At 45.8% G+C, this 17,075-nt stretch overlaps 1 protein-coding gene across 2 annotated transcripts in view; it reads right to left on the reverse strand.

The window, feature by feature from the left end:
- Positions 1-17,065, reverse strand: part of Unr (cold shock domain-containing Unr) — a 36,069-nt gene extending 19,004 nt beyond the window's left edge. For both annotated transcript variants that reach the window (XM_077674677.1, XM_077674676.1), the window contains exons 1-8: positions 16,971-17,065; positions 12,980-13,486; positions 9,331-9,447; positions 7,081-7,177; positions 6,168-6,322; positions 5,356-5,697; positions 2,854-3,113; positions 1,217-1,382 (exon numbers count right to left, since the gene is read on the reverse strand). In XM_077674677.1, the coding sequence (XP_077530803.1) occupies positions 1,217-1,382; positions 2,854-3,113; positions 5,356-5,697; positions 6,168-6,322; positions 7,081-7,177; positions 9,331-9,447; positions 12,980-13,000 (1,158 nt within the window). In that variant the 5' untranslated portion in view covers positions 13,001-13,486; positions 16,971-17,065. The remainder of the gene's footprint in view (positions 1-1,216; positions 1,383-2,853; positions 3,114-5,355; positions 5,698-6,167; positions 6,323-7,080; positions 7,178-9,330; positions 9,448-12,979; positions 13,487-16,970) is intronic.
- Between the last annotated feature and the right edge of the window lie 10 nt (positions 17,066-17,075).

Here is a 17,075-nt window from a genome sequence, read left to right on the forward strand (position 1 = left end):
CAGGCACTGGTGCATAGAAAGACGCGAGGCCTCAAGGAGTAGCTATATTATCAAAAGTCCAATTTCATCCCCCCTGTGAGATTTGCAGGAACACAGCAAGAGTGATTCACAACCAGTCAAACCAATACAAACACCACACCAATCGAAAAGTCCACACCCTTGACTAGACAACTTGGTTGCATACAACTTGGGTTCTATGGAACTCCGTTCCTCAATACTTGTCACTGTCTCTGGAACGAGTCCAGATGAGATTTGTTCGAATCTGTACGATCGTTACCTTTTCAGGAGAATATATTACACGAAAGACAGAATACTTGACCACACTGGATTAAGCAGACTGAGTGACAGAAGAACACTCCTCAATATGTGCTTCCTTCACAAGCTCATTCACGGTGCTGTTGACTCTGCCGATTTGCCAACTTCCATCAATTTTCATGTCCCCAAACGATGCCGTTCTTCGCCACTATTTTATCCAGCCGTCAATATCATAAAAGCCCTGTCCGGAGAATGCAACTCCTTTACAACTCACTTGAAGCACCTGATCTGAGCATCTTCGACCGTTACAGCACTTCTGTCCGAGCTGTTCAAATATGCGTCTAAAGCCTGAGTGTGTTCTTTTGTGTAGTAGAATCATGTGTGAGTCCTGTAATGTTTGTTTCATTGATGTTATCACTTCTTATGCTTTTTTTTCTACAGTGTACACATCTTCCTTTTGTCTCCTTTCCTTTGTTTTTTCTGTGCACCTCGCTGTAGGCATTATGTTTCTGGGCACTTATCAAAATAAATAAACAAATAAACTTTAATGTTACTTCGTACCATAATGTATTCGTACCACCTGACCCTTATCACCTCAGCATTTTGTGAACCCTCACATACTGACAATTCGCATGGAACATCTCCTGACAGAGACAGGGATTCCAATAATAGTAAGAAAGCAGGAACGGTACGAACTAGTGTCCTTGTATCTTGTGCCGCTACTTAGACTCCCCTAACAACAGGCACCCCTCCCCTCCGTTACAGCTGGCGACCTCAACACCCGATTGAATTGCAACCAACTTCAGCGTTGGCAACAACAAGGGCCAAATTTTGAAGAAAAGCCTTTCGGGCCAAAGGACTGGCCTTTGATAAACGGCAGGCAGCTCAACTTTGTTCTCGCTCGCGTTCTTTTGGGGCCAGCTGGGCACAGCAGTAGTGAAGGACGTTAAAAGTGACTCACCACTTGGCGGTTCTCGTTGGCAAAGGACTGGTCGAGCAGCTCGATGTTGGTTGCCCGCTGCAGACCGTCCCGCCGGTCGGTGGCGATGCTGAACTGGACCTGGTCACCCACTTGCAGGGAGTAGTCGCACTTGGGGTCCCGCTCCCCGTAGGGCATCTCCAGTTCCCTGCCAATCGAGGGCGGAAGAAGAAGAACGGAGTGAAGCGGCCGTTCCAGAAGTGGCACTGGCGCAGTCCGAAAAGTGGCGCAGTCCAAAAAGTGGAATACACTCAACACATCTCCATCGGCGTTGTCACGAATTCTAATAAAGATCAGAGTTCTTCGACAGACACCGGTTACAAAACTTCCCTTTGGAATCTGGGCTGTGCGAGCACCTCTACTTTCTTGTAGCTTAGGGGCAAGGGCACCCAGTGGACAAGAAAAACCAAACTTTGCTAAACATCTACCTGATAACACAACTTAGTAAAATAAAGCTTGCTTTTCAAATTAGGTAACATTACATTAGGTACTGTCTGCTTATGCTTCCACAGTTTTCCTTTTGTGGCTTATGACGACAGCCGCAAGCGCTTGAGTACAGTCTAGTCGCTTTATAACAATATCCAAGTGCCAAGGAAATCCCATCGTTGAAACCGATCATTGTTATAGGCGGGTTGCGAAATAAAATGATGAAACAGAGCTCGAAACATCATAAAAGAAGCCATAGTCAGTCAGCCTTGTTTGCTGCAGAAGTACAAAGGTCCTTTTGTTTGGAAACACTGGAAAATTCCATCCTGCTCAGTGCTGTGAGTACCCACCAGATGAAGATCACATCTTTCATCAAATAAATAAGGATGCAGGCCTGCTCTGTCAAGTGAATTTTGTTCTGCTGTACCTTCAAGTACTCATGTTCCAGTTCATTGAGCTTGAAATGCAACAAGGAGAAAGGTATGGGTTACCTTGTTTACAGTGAATTCGAAGCCTTAAAAAACGCATTCTTGCATCAAGTATTTTTGCGTGAGCCAGATTGTCGATTTGCTAGAGACGAATTTACCTCTACTGCTACAACGAATATCAGTTATAATGAACTAATTTGCTATCCCGATGCTACTCTGCTATAACGAGGTTCGACTGTAATGGTACCATCATCACCACCACCACCACCATCACCAGCCTATCTATGCCCACTGCAGGGCAAAGGCCTCTCCCATGGATCTCCAATTATCCCGATCCTGAGCTAACGGCGACCAATTTATCCCCGCAAACGTCTTGATCTCATCTGCCCATCTAACTTTCTTCCGCCCCCTGCAACGTTTGCGTTCTCTAGGGATCCACTCTGTTACCCTTAATGACCAGCGGTCATCATGCCTTCGCATTACATGCCCTGCCCACGTCCATTTCTTCTTCTTAATTTCTACTAATATGTCCTTAACACGCGTTTGTTCCCTGACCCACTACGCTCTCTTCTTGTCCCTTAATGTTACACCTGTCATCTTCCGCTCCATTGCTCGCTTAGTCGTCCTCAATTTAAGCTGAACCCTCTTAGTGAGCCTCCAAGTTTCTGCTGCCTCAGAAACTTGGAGGTAACGGTATACGGCGTAACTGAAAGCCTAAACAGCCCTGCTGTCAAAACGGCACGCAACCAAAATTTCCACACTCACTGTTCGCCGCGGGTGTAGACGATGCGGCCTGGCAGGGGGTCCGAGCTGGCAGCCTGCGACGGTCGGCCCCGGTCGGCGACAACGGTCACCCGCCCTTGCAGCACCTCGGGGTCGATGTCCTCGAAGACGACCGTGCCGGGCGCCAGGCGGGTGATGCCGCACGCCACCTCCTTGCCGTTGCGCAGCTGGACGCTGAACTCGACATCTTCGCCCAGCGACAGGGCCCGGAAGTCGCTACACTCGCTCGAGTGGAAGAAGATCTGGAGAGGAGGAGAAACAGATCGGGGGGTCGTTGCCTTTCAGAGGGGCACAGGAATCTCTGGGGCCGGAAGATGGAACAAAAAAGCGTTTTTTAGTTATCACTTTTCTCTTGGTTTGCAGTTTTTCTTTGGGGCCAAAAAATTGACCAAAAAAGAGCCTTTCAGGTATCACTTCTCTCTTGGTTTGCAGTTTTTCTTTGGGGCCGAAAAAGTGTCCACAGAAAAGAGTCTTTTACGTATCACTTTTCTTTTTGTTTGCAGTTTTTCTTTGGGGCCGAAAAAGCGCCTAAAGAAAAGAGTCTTTTAGGTATCACTTTTCTCTTGGTTTGCACTTTTTCTTTGGGGCCAAAAAACTGCCCGAAAAAGAGACTTTTAGGTATCCCTTTTCTCTTGGTTTACACAGTTTCTTTTTCCTCCAAAAAGTACCTGAACAGTACCAGCTACTGATAAGAGCCATACTGGCCCTAGTTCGACCAAAAAATGATGCTTTTCCTTAAATTCGCCACTTTGCCACGAGTGGTATCACAATGAAAATGAATTCTCGACAAGTACCGTAGAACCTCAATTATACGTTCTCAGTTCATACGATTTCTTTGTTTCTATGCCTTCAAATGTGAACACTAAAAATGCCCCATAGTACATTTCTTACCGGATAGTACGTTTTCCCAGATTGTACATTTCTCCCTTGCGTTTTCTTTTTGAATATATCAACGAGGTCCTACTGTACATCCCAGCGTGCAGTGCAGCTAGAAAGTTGGTTTCTTTTACAGCATGAAGCTGAATGTTGAAACCTTGCAATAAGGGAAACAAATTTTATACTTCGTGTTTCAATAATTGTCTATTGGTTTTTTTTATATAATTGGTTAGCAGGAGTACTTTTAAACCTGGAAGTTAGAACTGATGTAAACTGCCATGTGACTGGCAGGCAAAAAAAAACTGATTCCAACATTGCTACAACTGCTAGCATCTATCCATGCGTTGCTGGCAATTTCTTTCTTGAATAGTGTTTCTATTGTTCTCAGGGTCAATCAAAAAAGATTTCTAATTATCTCAGAAACACCTTACCTTGCATCAAAACTAACTGGATATTTGAAATCAGCTAAGAAACTGAACAAGACCATGAAGCTTCATCAAAATTCGTTGGAAAGCAAAAAAAGTTAAGACCAGTGCGCCCCCTAACAGAGAAAACAGTGCAGCTAAACATATGAATAGATGACCTTCAAGCGCGAATAGATCGATGCGAACAAGCGCCGACTCAGGATCAGACAGGCTAGGCACAATGCTCGTATCTCTCACTTTACTTCTGTCCATGTCTCAACTGCACTGTTTTTTCTGTTAGTCATGTCAAACCAACACGACCAAATATCGCCTGATTGTAGGGTTTAATGAGGTGCACCGTAGTGGAGGGCTCCGGATTAATTTTGACCACCTGGGGATCTTTAACGTGCGCCGAAATCTCGGACACAAGGCCGTTTTTGCTTTTCGCCTCCATCACAAAAGCGGCCGCCGCGGCCGGAAATCAAACCCGCGTCCTGGTGCTCAGCAGCACAGCGCCTCAGCCACTGAGCCACAGCGGCGGGTCACGACCAAATATAACCCTTAGTGCCTTCTTTGTACGAAAATGCCCGCATAGTAGCCCCTATGCATCATCACTGCAGCCAGCTGTTCCTCTGCATTGCGCAAAGAGTGCTTTATTACAAGCATCTTCAACCTAATTCAAGTCATTTTCGCTATTTTTAGCACGTAATCTGCTTATAAACTACTGCAGCGACGACAACAGACTAGGTGAGAAAAAGAAGACAATGCCACATATTAAGCACAACCTCCTGTTAAAACGCACCTGCGCACATTGATATCCGGGTCTCTCCCTTCAGCAGAGTGTTCACCACATGAGCTATTGCCGTTCTTAATAGCTTGTACCCGAGTACAGTACTGTGCACAGAGAATCTTTTTGAAGGGGGAACTGGAGGTCCTCCATTCTTCAGACCAGCTGCCTTTCTCCTCTCACTGACAGTTCTGTCTGACATGTTGCTGCATTTTGTCCGAAACGTTGACGGCAATACAGAAAGAAATAAGACCTCCTTTGCAGCGATGCATCCGACTAAGCTTTCTGTCATGGCAGAAACGCATTGCAGGCTGGCTTTCTGGTGTGATACAAAGGAACCAAACACACACTGAACATCTTTCTAAGATCTCCATCGCAAGGCACAGGAGCTTCGACACACGTAAGAGGGGGGTGTACCTCCTTGACGACGTCGCCGCGCTCGATAAAGCCGAACGTGTCCTTGAGGGCGCACACGACCCCCTGCTTGCGCTGGCCGCCGCTGCCGCCGCCGCCGGAAGACGTCGGCAGGCTCTTGCGGTTGCCCGGCCGCCCTTCGGCCGCTGCCCGGCCGGCTGCCCCCGGCGGGGGAGCGGCGTTCTCGGGGCGCACCTGTCGGGCGCAGGGGGCGCCCGTGTCCTTGCAGGTGGCCAGGTAGAAGCGGACGCTGTCATTCTGGTGTAGCGTGTAGCCCTCCTCGACGTCCGCCTCCGTGTACGGCAGGAAGAAGCACTCGCCGCGGCTCTCGTACGCCACACGGCCCTGTGAGTAAGGGGGAAAAGTAGTGTTGCAACTACGATGCCTTTGTTAAAAGAAAACAACTATATTTACGTTAGTACCGACTGAACATGTCCGGTCGCCGCCGTCGTTCCTCATCGTCCTCTTCTACCAACCAACATCTGCATTCACTGCTTTGTCTTAGCAGTAGTTTCAACAAACGGTAAGGGGGTTTTTTTGTTTCAGAATGCAAACACACAAGCAAAAATACATCTGTCACAGCGCCCCAATCATCATTACTATCATCATCATCATCTTTGCAAAGCAGGTTCATTCAATTATACTTTGCAATTCGAAGTTTCGAAGCTATGAAGGCCGTAGAGTTTTATACTAATTTAACTTGAGGGAAATCTGGCAGCAGTACCTACCGCCAGATTCCAGTGGAATTCCTGAGCTGACCTCGCGTGACAAATTGAAAAGCGTCGGCGAAAGTACGCCACCCAGTGGGCCCCCACCTCTGCGCCATCCTTGGCTTCGGTGGTGATGAAGCCTGTGGCCACCTCGTCGCTGAGGACTTCGCTGGAAAGGGCTTCGGAGGATATCTTCACAACTGCACTGGCCACCGGTTTGCCGGACTTGCGATCATTCGTCATCTCAAACTCCACCGGATCTGTGCAGGAAACAAACAAAAAACAGAATCGAGTCTTGCAAAACTTGCTGTGGTATGATGCAACAGAGAGACCATTTGAAGTTAATCAAAGTGAGTTGTCGCGAAACTACTCTGACCAGCTACGTTCACAGCAGCATAGGAACAAGTGGCCAAGCCAAGACAAGCCTATTTCATGCCCGGCCCTCCCAGTTCAATATCACAATCAATTAGAACCAGTTTATCTCCCAGAAATACGCCAGGGGAGGTCCTAAGGCTATAAACGGACTCACCAGATTGACTGGGCCCATGACACCTCATGTAGCACTAGGAATATCACACTAGGGGAAACGTGTCGAATTCTGTCGACCAAGCTATAAAACTTCAAACGAAACAATGATTGCAAAGCACTTATCACGTACTGCACTATCTAAGAGTGGGTAACAAAATTAGTCAACCACAGCATTAGTAGTACTCACAGTATTAGCTTCAAACTGGGGCCACTTTTCTAAAACATGACAAACTTAAGTCGTTCAGAAGAGCTACTTTTACACACTATGGTTACCTTCGATCGGACGTTGCCGAATAAATGTGAAAAATGATCCTGAATGTGCTTGATGTGCTAAAAAAATACTGTAAAGTAACCATAAAAGAAGTCAATGCGAAAGGTAACTTAATTTTCTGCTTGTTACGCTTAATTGTGCTTATGACCCCTGCTGGTTTGCCTTCCTTACGCATTCAAAGCTTACAAAAAGCACGGCCCACGAACAAGCACGGCATACCTCCAATGCGTAGGTGCTCGATGTTTCCAGAAAACTGGCTGTAGTGGAAGAACAGCCGTGCCGACCGCTCGCAGCACCGGATAAAGCCGTACGAATGCTGCACAGAAGAAAAAGAGCCGCCGCTGAGACATTGAAACAGCGGAGCCCAACCTTCCCCACCCTTCCATATGATACTGCGACCCATACATTTATCCAAGTACAATACAAGCCACACTGATCTGTCCATTAGCTAAGCACCAAGGGTCAGTATCATTGTAATGTTGTACCAATCACAGATGCTAAAGACAGAGTTTTAAGCATGTCGAGGTTTGCAACTTCGCAAGTGAGAAATAAGGCCAATTTGTCTCTTCGGCTCCTTTCACCTCATCTCGAGTTCAAGGGGGAATACGGCTCTTGAAACATTTTTTTTAATTTTCAAGTAAACTGTGTGAAACTTGTCAGCCTTGCTGCTTTTTTTTTCCACTGATTTAAAATATGCCAATATTTTTTGAGTCAGTCAATGAGTTACCAAGATAATTAGAGATGATTAGCCATGTTTGGAAGAACAAATGACAAAGTGTAGGTCCTAAAATTGTAATCTTTATATTTCCCAATACTTTGAAGCATGGTGAGCGCAGTTAGAGATTTTTTTTTTTTTGATGCACCGCTTGGAACTAGTTTAACGGCTCATTAAGCTTTGGAAATGGGCATTCGAAATGCTTCCTTGCCACTGGTGCCACCAAAGTTTAATGAGCTGTAAAATTAGTTTCAAGTGGTGCAACAAAAAAACCGATTCTCTTATTGGACTCACCAGGCTTCATAGTATTGGAAAATATAAAGATTACAGTTTTATGGCCAGCACTGTTTTGCCTATTGTTCCTCCAAAACTGACTAGTTATCTCATGTCCTGGTAACCAATTGACTTACTCAAAAAAAAATGGCATATTTTAAATCAGTCGGAAAAAAGCAGCAAGACTGACAAGTTTCACAGAGTTTACTTAACAATTAAGGGAAGCTGCTTAAAAGAACAGTGTACTCTAAGGTCTCATTTCTACAACCTTCACAGCTGCCCCCCCCACCCCAACACTCAAAAGGACAACAAAAAATTCGAGCACCGACAAGGCGCAGAAAAAAGGTTCACTTTACTTGCTTGCACACTTAAGTCGGCTTTGCTCATGGTTTGGTCTAGGTAAATTGGTTAAGATCGGCACCAGCAGCCACACGACATTACATATGGACATCCTCACGCATTCCAGATGACAGCACCAATTCCAGCCCTTCCTGCTCTAAGTTTTTGTCACCACACCTTTATCAGGCCTTTTGGGAAGCCCTCTCTCTTGAGGCTGCAGCGCTGACAGTTTGTCCCCAGGCTTCCCCAACCACACCCCAGACATTCCCCAGATTCATCATCACCATCACCACCACCACCAGCCCATCTACGCCCACGGCGGGACAAAGGCCTCTCATCAAGAACAGCTTATCTGTGTCCACTGCTGCCAACTTAAGTTAAAGCATAGTTAACTTACACCAACACGTTATGCATAATGTGCATAACATATGCATTATTACAAACCATTGCGCACATAACTTGCACAATGCATAACGTTAATACAAGTTAACGTTGTATTACAGATACGTTTTTTAATAGCGGAGCTGTTGTTGATTGCCGCAATGTGTTCGTCGTCCAAAAATATCGTGCCATAGTCACTCCTGCCGTTTACCGTACACGTGAGCATGCGTCTTAAAAGAGGGCTAGGCGTCGCCCAGGCTTGCTCGCGGTGCACACAAAAAATACCACGAAAACACTTAACAAGTGTTTGCGCCTCAAGGAAGTTGCACAGCACGGCTGGTGCTATTAACGCCCAGTTCGCGAAGCCAGTTGCCGCCGGTTTTAGCGCATGCTGATGCGTTCCACTTCGGGAGAAATGTGAAAGCCTGCGGACAAAACAATCGAGGCCCGCCAGTCATGCATGAGGAAGATGACGATATAAATGGATATGACAATGACTACTCGTACCACAGTGAAGAGAGACGACGGAACACGTACATAAACAATTTCCAACCCAACGCCACGCGTTGTGGTGTGTCCTTCGGTGCTTACAGAGAGAGAAACCCTCCAGCTTTGCTATGGTTCAAGCCTTGCGCAACTTAGTGCAAGCCTCTCCAGTTTTTTTTTTTTTTCCCCTCCTCTGTAGTGCTACTAGTTTCCACGGACAACACACAAGTGAGCCGCATGCTCTCCAAGGCAAAGTGCCCCGCAAATCAACTTACGAGTAGCTTTTCGACGATGCCAGCTTCCCGGTGTGCGTTCCCCTGCTTGCCGTTTTGCCTCGGGGAGTTGGCCGACGGGTCGGCCGCTTCTTCCTCCCCTTGCTGGGCACCGGACGACTGGAAGATGCAAGCACGCTCGCGTCACAAGATCAATCCACCACACACACAGATTGGTACAGGACCAACTTCAACAACTTCATCGGTGCAAAAAAAAAAACTGAAGAAATACTAGGAGTGAAACCACACGCCACGGAGTTTTGTACGAATGTATATTAGAGGAAAATCTGTCACTGCAAGCGCGTGCCGTCGTGGGCACCGCCTTATGGCCAACTGCACTCAAATTTTACCTGGTCCAAATCTATTTTTAATGTGTAGTAAGTACCGCCAAATCAGCTGGGACACGAGTGGTAGCTCCGTGAAACGCCTCGTTAATCAGTCAGGAGCGTTTAAAAAAGCTCTGTCGCAGACCACGCTGCACCTGCCAGCGGATCGTGCAAACTGCCTGTGATGCTCCAGCCTATGGAGGCTTCTTCCTCTGGCCAGCCACACAGCTGGAGAACCGGTCGAGCTCTGCTGTGAACGCTTCACCAATTTACTGCCCCATGTGCACATAGTTTGCGCGCAGGCTTGCTCCCGAGCTGCTGACCGTCCGGCCGCCCTCTGGACAGCTGCAACGTCACTTCAATGGCTGCACTCTCCTCGATTTCAGTTTCAGAACTGCCGATTTTTGCTGACCGCTTGCAGCGTCCCCGCACGTATTTCAGCTGCTGTATTTTGCATCTTGCTTTCTTTTTCAGAAAACTATAAGGAAATAGGTTTTCAAGAGGTCGAAATTTTGAGTGCAGTTGGCCTTTAATAATAGCTAGCAATATTCCTCTCTTACTTGACTTGGCTAGCCACATGGCTTCTTTCTGTTTCCGAAGCCAGAACCAACAAAAAAAAAAAGGTAATCATTTTTCTTATTTTTCGTCCTGCATGAAGCTTCTGAAAAAAATCCATGACAAATAAATCTTTTGAAGTTTCACTTCTGCATCGATAAAACAACTTTAAATACTGTTTAGCAAAAATTTTTTTTTTGCAGCCACAGACAACTTTTCAGCCTGTTTGTGAGCCATGCCAAGGACAAGTGGATGGAACCCAGTACGTGGTGGCACACTCATTAAAACACAGCTTGCCCGGACACTGGCGCCAGATTTCCCTCTATAGATATTAGTACTAAACCCCAAGCCACACACATTCAACGGTTCCACTGAATTCTCCAAGTACCCGTGTGAATGGCAGCTGTGAAATTTAACCAATTAGCCCAGCAACTATTCGATTCACGGTTTTACCAGGAGTGAATTTCTTCGATCGGTATAAAGTGTGCCATTCTATGATCGCCGCTGTATCATTTATTGTACGCTGTGCGGCTTGACAGTCGCCTACCATGGACCAGTCTGTAGGCAAAGAAACAGGCATTGTTTTCTTGACTAGCTTCCAGCACGTTTAGAAGGATTTCCGCCGGTCACATAAGTACTGCAAGTGGCCTTTGATGGTGTTTCCACACATAAACGTTCCACTTTAAGAAGGAGTACCGAAACCAATTTTTGGGGTCAATATGAAAGGCCAACTGCACTCAAATTTCACCTCGTAAAATTTTTCTCGTCAGTACGTACCACCACACCAACTTGGACATGACCGGTAGCCCCAAGAAACGTGTTGTTAATTAGTTAAAAACGCTTAAAAGAGCCATGAAGAGAAAATACAACTTGGTTTAATTTGAAAGAACTAGGATTCAGTATCTCACCCAGCTCCATTACAGCCACAAAAGATGTTTTTTAACGAAAAAAAGCAAGAAGTATTTAAAAACTTTTAAATTTTGCGCCACAGTGACGTGTTATGAGCAAGAATGACGTCATACGGGCCAACAATAAAAGATCCTTTTCAGTGCGTTAACTGCACGTTAGCATTCAAGTGATGCGGTCAAATGGAACTAGAGGCCCCATTACAGACGTCCAGTGCATGTGTCGTCACGACAGGTCAGTTGGGCGGCCGCCAATCGCACAAACAATGTTCCGTGACGTCATAGAAAAGTTGCGGGAAATTGGCTATGGGGTCGCGACTGCTTCACACGTTTTCTTTAATATCTCCGTTATTTGTTTGAAGATTGCGATGATATTGGTATCATTGTTATCGGGACTAAGCAGTCTTTCTAATAAACCCAACTTGTATTTTTGTCTTCATGGCTCCTTTATTAAAAGAGCCCCTTCGCACGCACGCCAGCGGATCGCGAAACTGACATTGAGGCCGGCCGGGTGCTTGGTCCTCCGACCAGCCACGAGAACTGGTCGAGCTCCACCAGGCGTGCTTCCCCTAGGGCTGCCATGAGGGCGAAGTGATGCATGCAGGTTTGCACCAGCCGGCCGGCCGCTCGCTTGCCGGCTGCAACATCGCTACACCTTGGCAGCAATGTCCGCCATCTTTTCAATTTCGGTTTTAAAATCGCCGATTTTTGATATTCGCCTGCACTGTGGGGTATTTCAGCCGTCATATTTTGTATCTTGGCAGACTGTACGGAAATAAGATTTTTTAAAAGGTCGAAATTTTTTATTGCAGTTGGCCTTTAAATGTACAGTTCACCTTCTGTACAGACCAAAACGCCTGAAGGAAAACTCGGACCCTGTAAGCACAAAAGGGTGTACTGAATGCTGATTGGAACAAGACGGCATATAATTACGCTGCTCCGATGTGCGGGAAATTCAAACAAGGCTAGCGAGTACCACCCCATTTGAGGCAGTCCATTGTGAGGCAGTTTTTTTACACGCTCACCATAATAAATTTTTTTATACACGTGGTATGGTAGAATAGAAGAGAAGAGACAGACAGCATTGGATTGCAGCAGCCGTGTGAAGAATAAACCATTGGGTCACTCAGCAGAGACGTTAATTCCAACCTGCAAGCTCACAAGGCCATACTGAATGCCAATGATGATAATGATTGCTATTGGTTTCCCCTTTGTAGCGGGGTGCTTGTAGTGTGCTCATATAGACAGATGGCACCACGGCGACCATTGATGTGCTACCGATCGAGAGAGGGCACCACTTCCACGATTGCCCATGTGTATATATTCAAAGGTAAATAAAGCCTTAGGGTCAGTTGCCCGTTACCGGCGTGGTGTGTGTTCATGGTCAGCCGGGCGTGTGCTGTGGAAGTACGCCCCACAACAGTGCTGACGTGTCTACTTACCAAAAAGGACTTTTACACCTATGTTTTATACTCTTGGTTTAATACTAGCTCTGCTTAGGGCAGGCACAAAAAACTTATTAGGCACAAAATACTTTTTTTCCCTGTTACAGGTGGTAACTGTCCTAGGCAATATTCCCCTATCTGCTTTACGTCCACCAGCATTCAATCTACTTTTTGTTGCCTCGACAGCCTTGAAGTTAAAGTTGGAACAAGTGGCACCACCTATCAAGATGAGACGTAACTACAGGGTGGTGGGAAATTCAAACAGGGTGAGCAAGTATATGAAAGCACAACTGAGGCAGTACGCGGTTGTGATGTGTAAACAAGTCTCGGCTGAATTTTACCGAAAGGGGTGGCGAAGCGAGTTGACTACGCTTGATGCGGACAACCAAACTGACCGCAAGGCAGACCGCCGTCCACTTACCTGCCATTTTGAGCTGGCCATCGCGGTGCAGTGTGTGCTTGGGACTGCGTGCGTGCGTCGAACTTGTAGGCAGTGGCAAGGTTACAGTGATGTCTTCAGTGCAGCTAACGTTTCTCCTGCTGATGCGTAACTGTCCTTCTGCAGGTTTCCCCTCGTTGCACTCTCTCCTCCTCTTTCCTTCTTCAAAAAGAGAAAACTTCTTGTTGGGAAAAAAAAATACTGGAGCACTTTTTTTTTTTCACTTGCGCGTTTCTTTTATCTTCGTCTTTATCCCGAGAATCGGCGGTTGCTGCTGCTGCGGTCTGATAAGCTTCCCAATGGTGGACGACGCGGCGCCGTTTACCTTGCTTCTTCCCGCTGTTTTTAGGGGCAATAAAGAAGTCACTTTTTTTCTCTTCCTTTTCCGTGGAATGTGGATCAATCGGACCAGATGTGTCGTGTGCGTGCCTTTCGATGGTGGAGTTTTGCTTCAATTTTTGGAGGGTTTTAGTTTAGTGGTGAGCGTTGCTGCAGATGTGAAAAAGAGGGAACAAAAAAGCTGGAATTACGATGAGAACGCACGTTAAAACGCACTACTGGCACGCAACGTCAAACGGACTTCCAAATATATCACGGATGTTCTTGCGTTGTATTTCAGCTATGACTAACATTAAACAACAAAACCTACAAAGGTTGCTGTAGGACATTAGTGTTCATTTCAAGGTTGCATGAAGCCTACTCAAAATAAGGAGGGTTACCGGTAGATAGACACCAAAAAATGATTTGTAGACGAAGACCGTTACAGAGGCCAAATATTGGTGCTGGTACAAGGTTATCTGCAATGCTCGCTGACTGCAATGATTTAAACCAAACGGCACCATAATTAAGAATCGGCCTGAATTACATTTCTTGATAATATACACCCAGTCAACTGACTAGATTTGGTCACCATTGAAGTTTCACACTTGCTTGCATGATAAACCAGCCAACTTAACCAGGATGCACTAAGTAGCTTTATAAATAACTTTCAAACATAAATGCCGTGCAGAAAATTAATTCCACACTACATAAACCAAACAAACTTGTCACGTGATTGAAACAACAGGAAAAGTCGATTCTAGCTCCCACAGTAAGACAACATTAATTTTCAGGGCTGGGCACAGATACTAAAAACAAAAACAGTATTTCGCAAAACAGTATCACGATACATGCTCTAAAAGCGCCATTACAGATGATAAGCTAAATTTTTTCTTGACGTAACATTTACGAAGTTCTGTCAATACAGAGCATAAAGTATCTGAGAACAGAGATTAAAAAAACACGTACATTGAAATAACGGATATTTATCAATCCAGATGTCTAATGATTGCAAGAAAACAAAATGGCTTGGCTAGTGCGGGCAAATAAAGTAGTCACGAATGTAGCAACAATCCTATCCTAAGATTTTCTAGCAACGAAGTAAATTCATTTCCCTAGAGCCACACACTAAATGGTTGTTTTTTGTGACATAGCTCATTCCAGCTAAACTAAACAAGCAAATTCCTTTCACCGCCGTGTGTAAGCATAAGCTCGTGTCTTGCCGAATACCACTTTCCCGGTTCAAGCATCCTCAATTGTGGCAATATCTTTGAATAGATTATAAAGGTCAGGTACTATCATTGAATCAAGGATAAGATTCACAGCTGTCAAGAAGAAAGGGTATGCTAAAATGGAAGGCTATCCCTGGCACAAAATCCCTGCTCAAGATCATATGAGGCCCACGCTGTAAAAAAACACAGGGCGTTTTTGCTGATAAATGTGTTGCAATTCTATTTGCCAGAGTATCGTAAAAATTAACAACTTAAAATAATTTTACAGCCCAGATACAACTATGGTGATGCAAAAGCACCCCAACACAGCAACATAGATACTCGAAAGCGCATCTAAGATAAAATTGCAACAGTTTTCTATTGAAAACTTTCGCAGCCCTGCCTGCCTCACTAATGGTGGTTTAGTAACAGTTAGAGAGCTAGGCATAGCATACCTCCGCACCGGTACATTTACAAGATGTCTAAACGATCTTGCCACCGTTTTCTCATGGTAGCTACTAAGCTTCACTGTTGAGACTGAATTTATGGCCTGCTAAGCATTGCAATATGGCCTGGCGGCCTCTACTTTAATAAGTCAATCTTTGTCGCTTACAAAAGAAAAAGCTTCAGAAGGCTAAAGACACAACGCTAACCCAGTACACATACCAATCGAAAGTAACACAATGAAACCATCAGAACCATCCATGCAACTGCCCGTACCTCTAAGTACCCTTTTTCACCCTGACACAAAAAGATGAGACGTCTTGCAACTCGCACAGTAATTACAAGTTATGGTGGTGATGAAAGGGCACATGCTCGAGAAAGTGCATTTTCTACCTGCGCATGCAGTCATGCTTAGAGCCTCCTTTTTACTGGAGCTTTGTCGCTGGAATTCAGACAATAAAAAAACGGTCGGCAGTACGCTTAAAAATCCCGCACTGCGAAAACGGCGTGTGCTCTAGGAATTTCAAGCTTAGTGTAGTTAACTAAAAATAAAAAAGGCCGTTCAGATTGGTACAAGCTGAACCCTCGCTCACAGAGTTCCTTATCACCACCTTAAGCATAAAAAACGCCAAAGTTCACGTGACTCAGCGCGTACGGAAGGTCAGCGAACGACGCGAAGCCCGACCAGAGCGCTCCTTGTCAAGTGAAAACGTAAACAACGCTTGATACCTGATGATAAACTAATTTCTCGTGCCTCACGAAACAAATGGTAGTTTGCGGATCGCTTGACGATAAAACGCAGTGTTTTCTTTTTTATTTCTTCTAACGGCTATCCGTTAAACGAAAAGAATAGCGGCCTACAGCAGCCAACAGTTTTCAAACTGCCCTGCGCAAGAAGATTAAGTGATGAGACGGCAGGAAATATTTGGCCCGTGTGAAGTTGAAGGGCACGGAAGAAACTAGGTCATAGGAGTTACTCCGAACTCTGAAACCAGTGTGAAGACTTTAACAAACTGCTACAACAGAAAACTACTCACGAAGTCCCAAACGAGGCGGCGTGGCTGCCCATTAGAAGGGGGGGGGGGGGATACTAAATCATTACCGATCGCTGTGCAACAATCTAAGATAGGCGTAGATTAAGGAATGCTTGGGCGTTAGCTATTAACATTTGCACAGGTTTGCACTAGAAACGGTTCGGCCATGTAATACGGATAATCCGATCGTCCGGCTTGTTAAAGTTACGCCCTGACAACTACACGCCGAAAAAAAAAAAAAAATCAACGGAAGGCAACGATAGAAACAGCCTAGTTTTGTAGCTCGGGTTAGTTCAAACAATCGCGTTCAACTACAAGATGACCGTACCTGAGCACCCCACAACGAGTACGCAAATGCACTGAATCATCGTGACCAACGAAATAACGCAAATCGATACAAACGGTAAAAAACCCGTAGCGGGGACTACGAAACAGTTGTCTAAGCCTACGAAACTTTGTCAACGCCTCGGCTACGCTACCAGAACTTTAATTAAGGCGCCGAAAAAGAAAAAAAAATTGACGAGTGCGCAAAGAAATTCCCCGGGACGGACAAGCCCGAAGCGAGTTGATAAGCCTACCGGCGAGGCAGCGACTACGGCGCACATGATCTCATCAACCTCGGCCTTGCGGCCTGCGCAACGTTTCTTAAACGAACGTGACACAAAACCATGCGACCGGTCACCCACGGCTTAAAGTCGATCTTCCTTTAGCGCCCGGCATACGAAGCCCCTCTCGATCGCCGACAGTAACCCCGAACTGAAAGACTTCGCTATGACGGAAAAGGGGGGTCTTTAAAAAACAACGGGATGAACCTCGGGCTAGGAAGCGAGTCGACGGTGCGGCCAGAACGTAAAACACTAGGGTGAAAATGAATCCGAACGCAACTCGAGCTAAAACTGTGGCGTTCAACACAAATTAGGACCCGTTATTATACGCGAAATTCCACAAAGAAATAGCAGTAATCACCTCTCCACGGCACACCACGGACGACATGCCGCCATGTTGGCTCCCGAAGTTTACTTTTTCATCGGCAGGGTCCGCCTCGGAGTTTCCGGTCATACGGTACAACAG

The sequence above is a fragment of the Haemaphysalis longicornis genome, unplaced genomic scaffold (assembly GCF_048455015.1).
Source record: "Haemaphysalis longicornis isolate Haplotype H1 unplaced genomic scaffold, Haemaphysalis longicornis Haplotype H1 scaffold_6, whole genome shotgun sequence".
NCBI classification, from domain to species: domain Eukaryota; kingdom Metazoa; phylum Arthropoda; class Arachnida; order Ixodida; family Ixodidae; genus Haemaphysalis; species Haemaphysalis longicornis.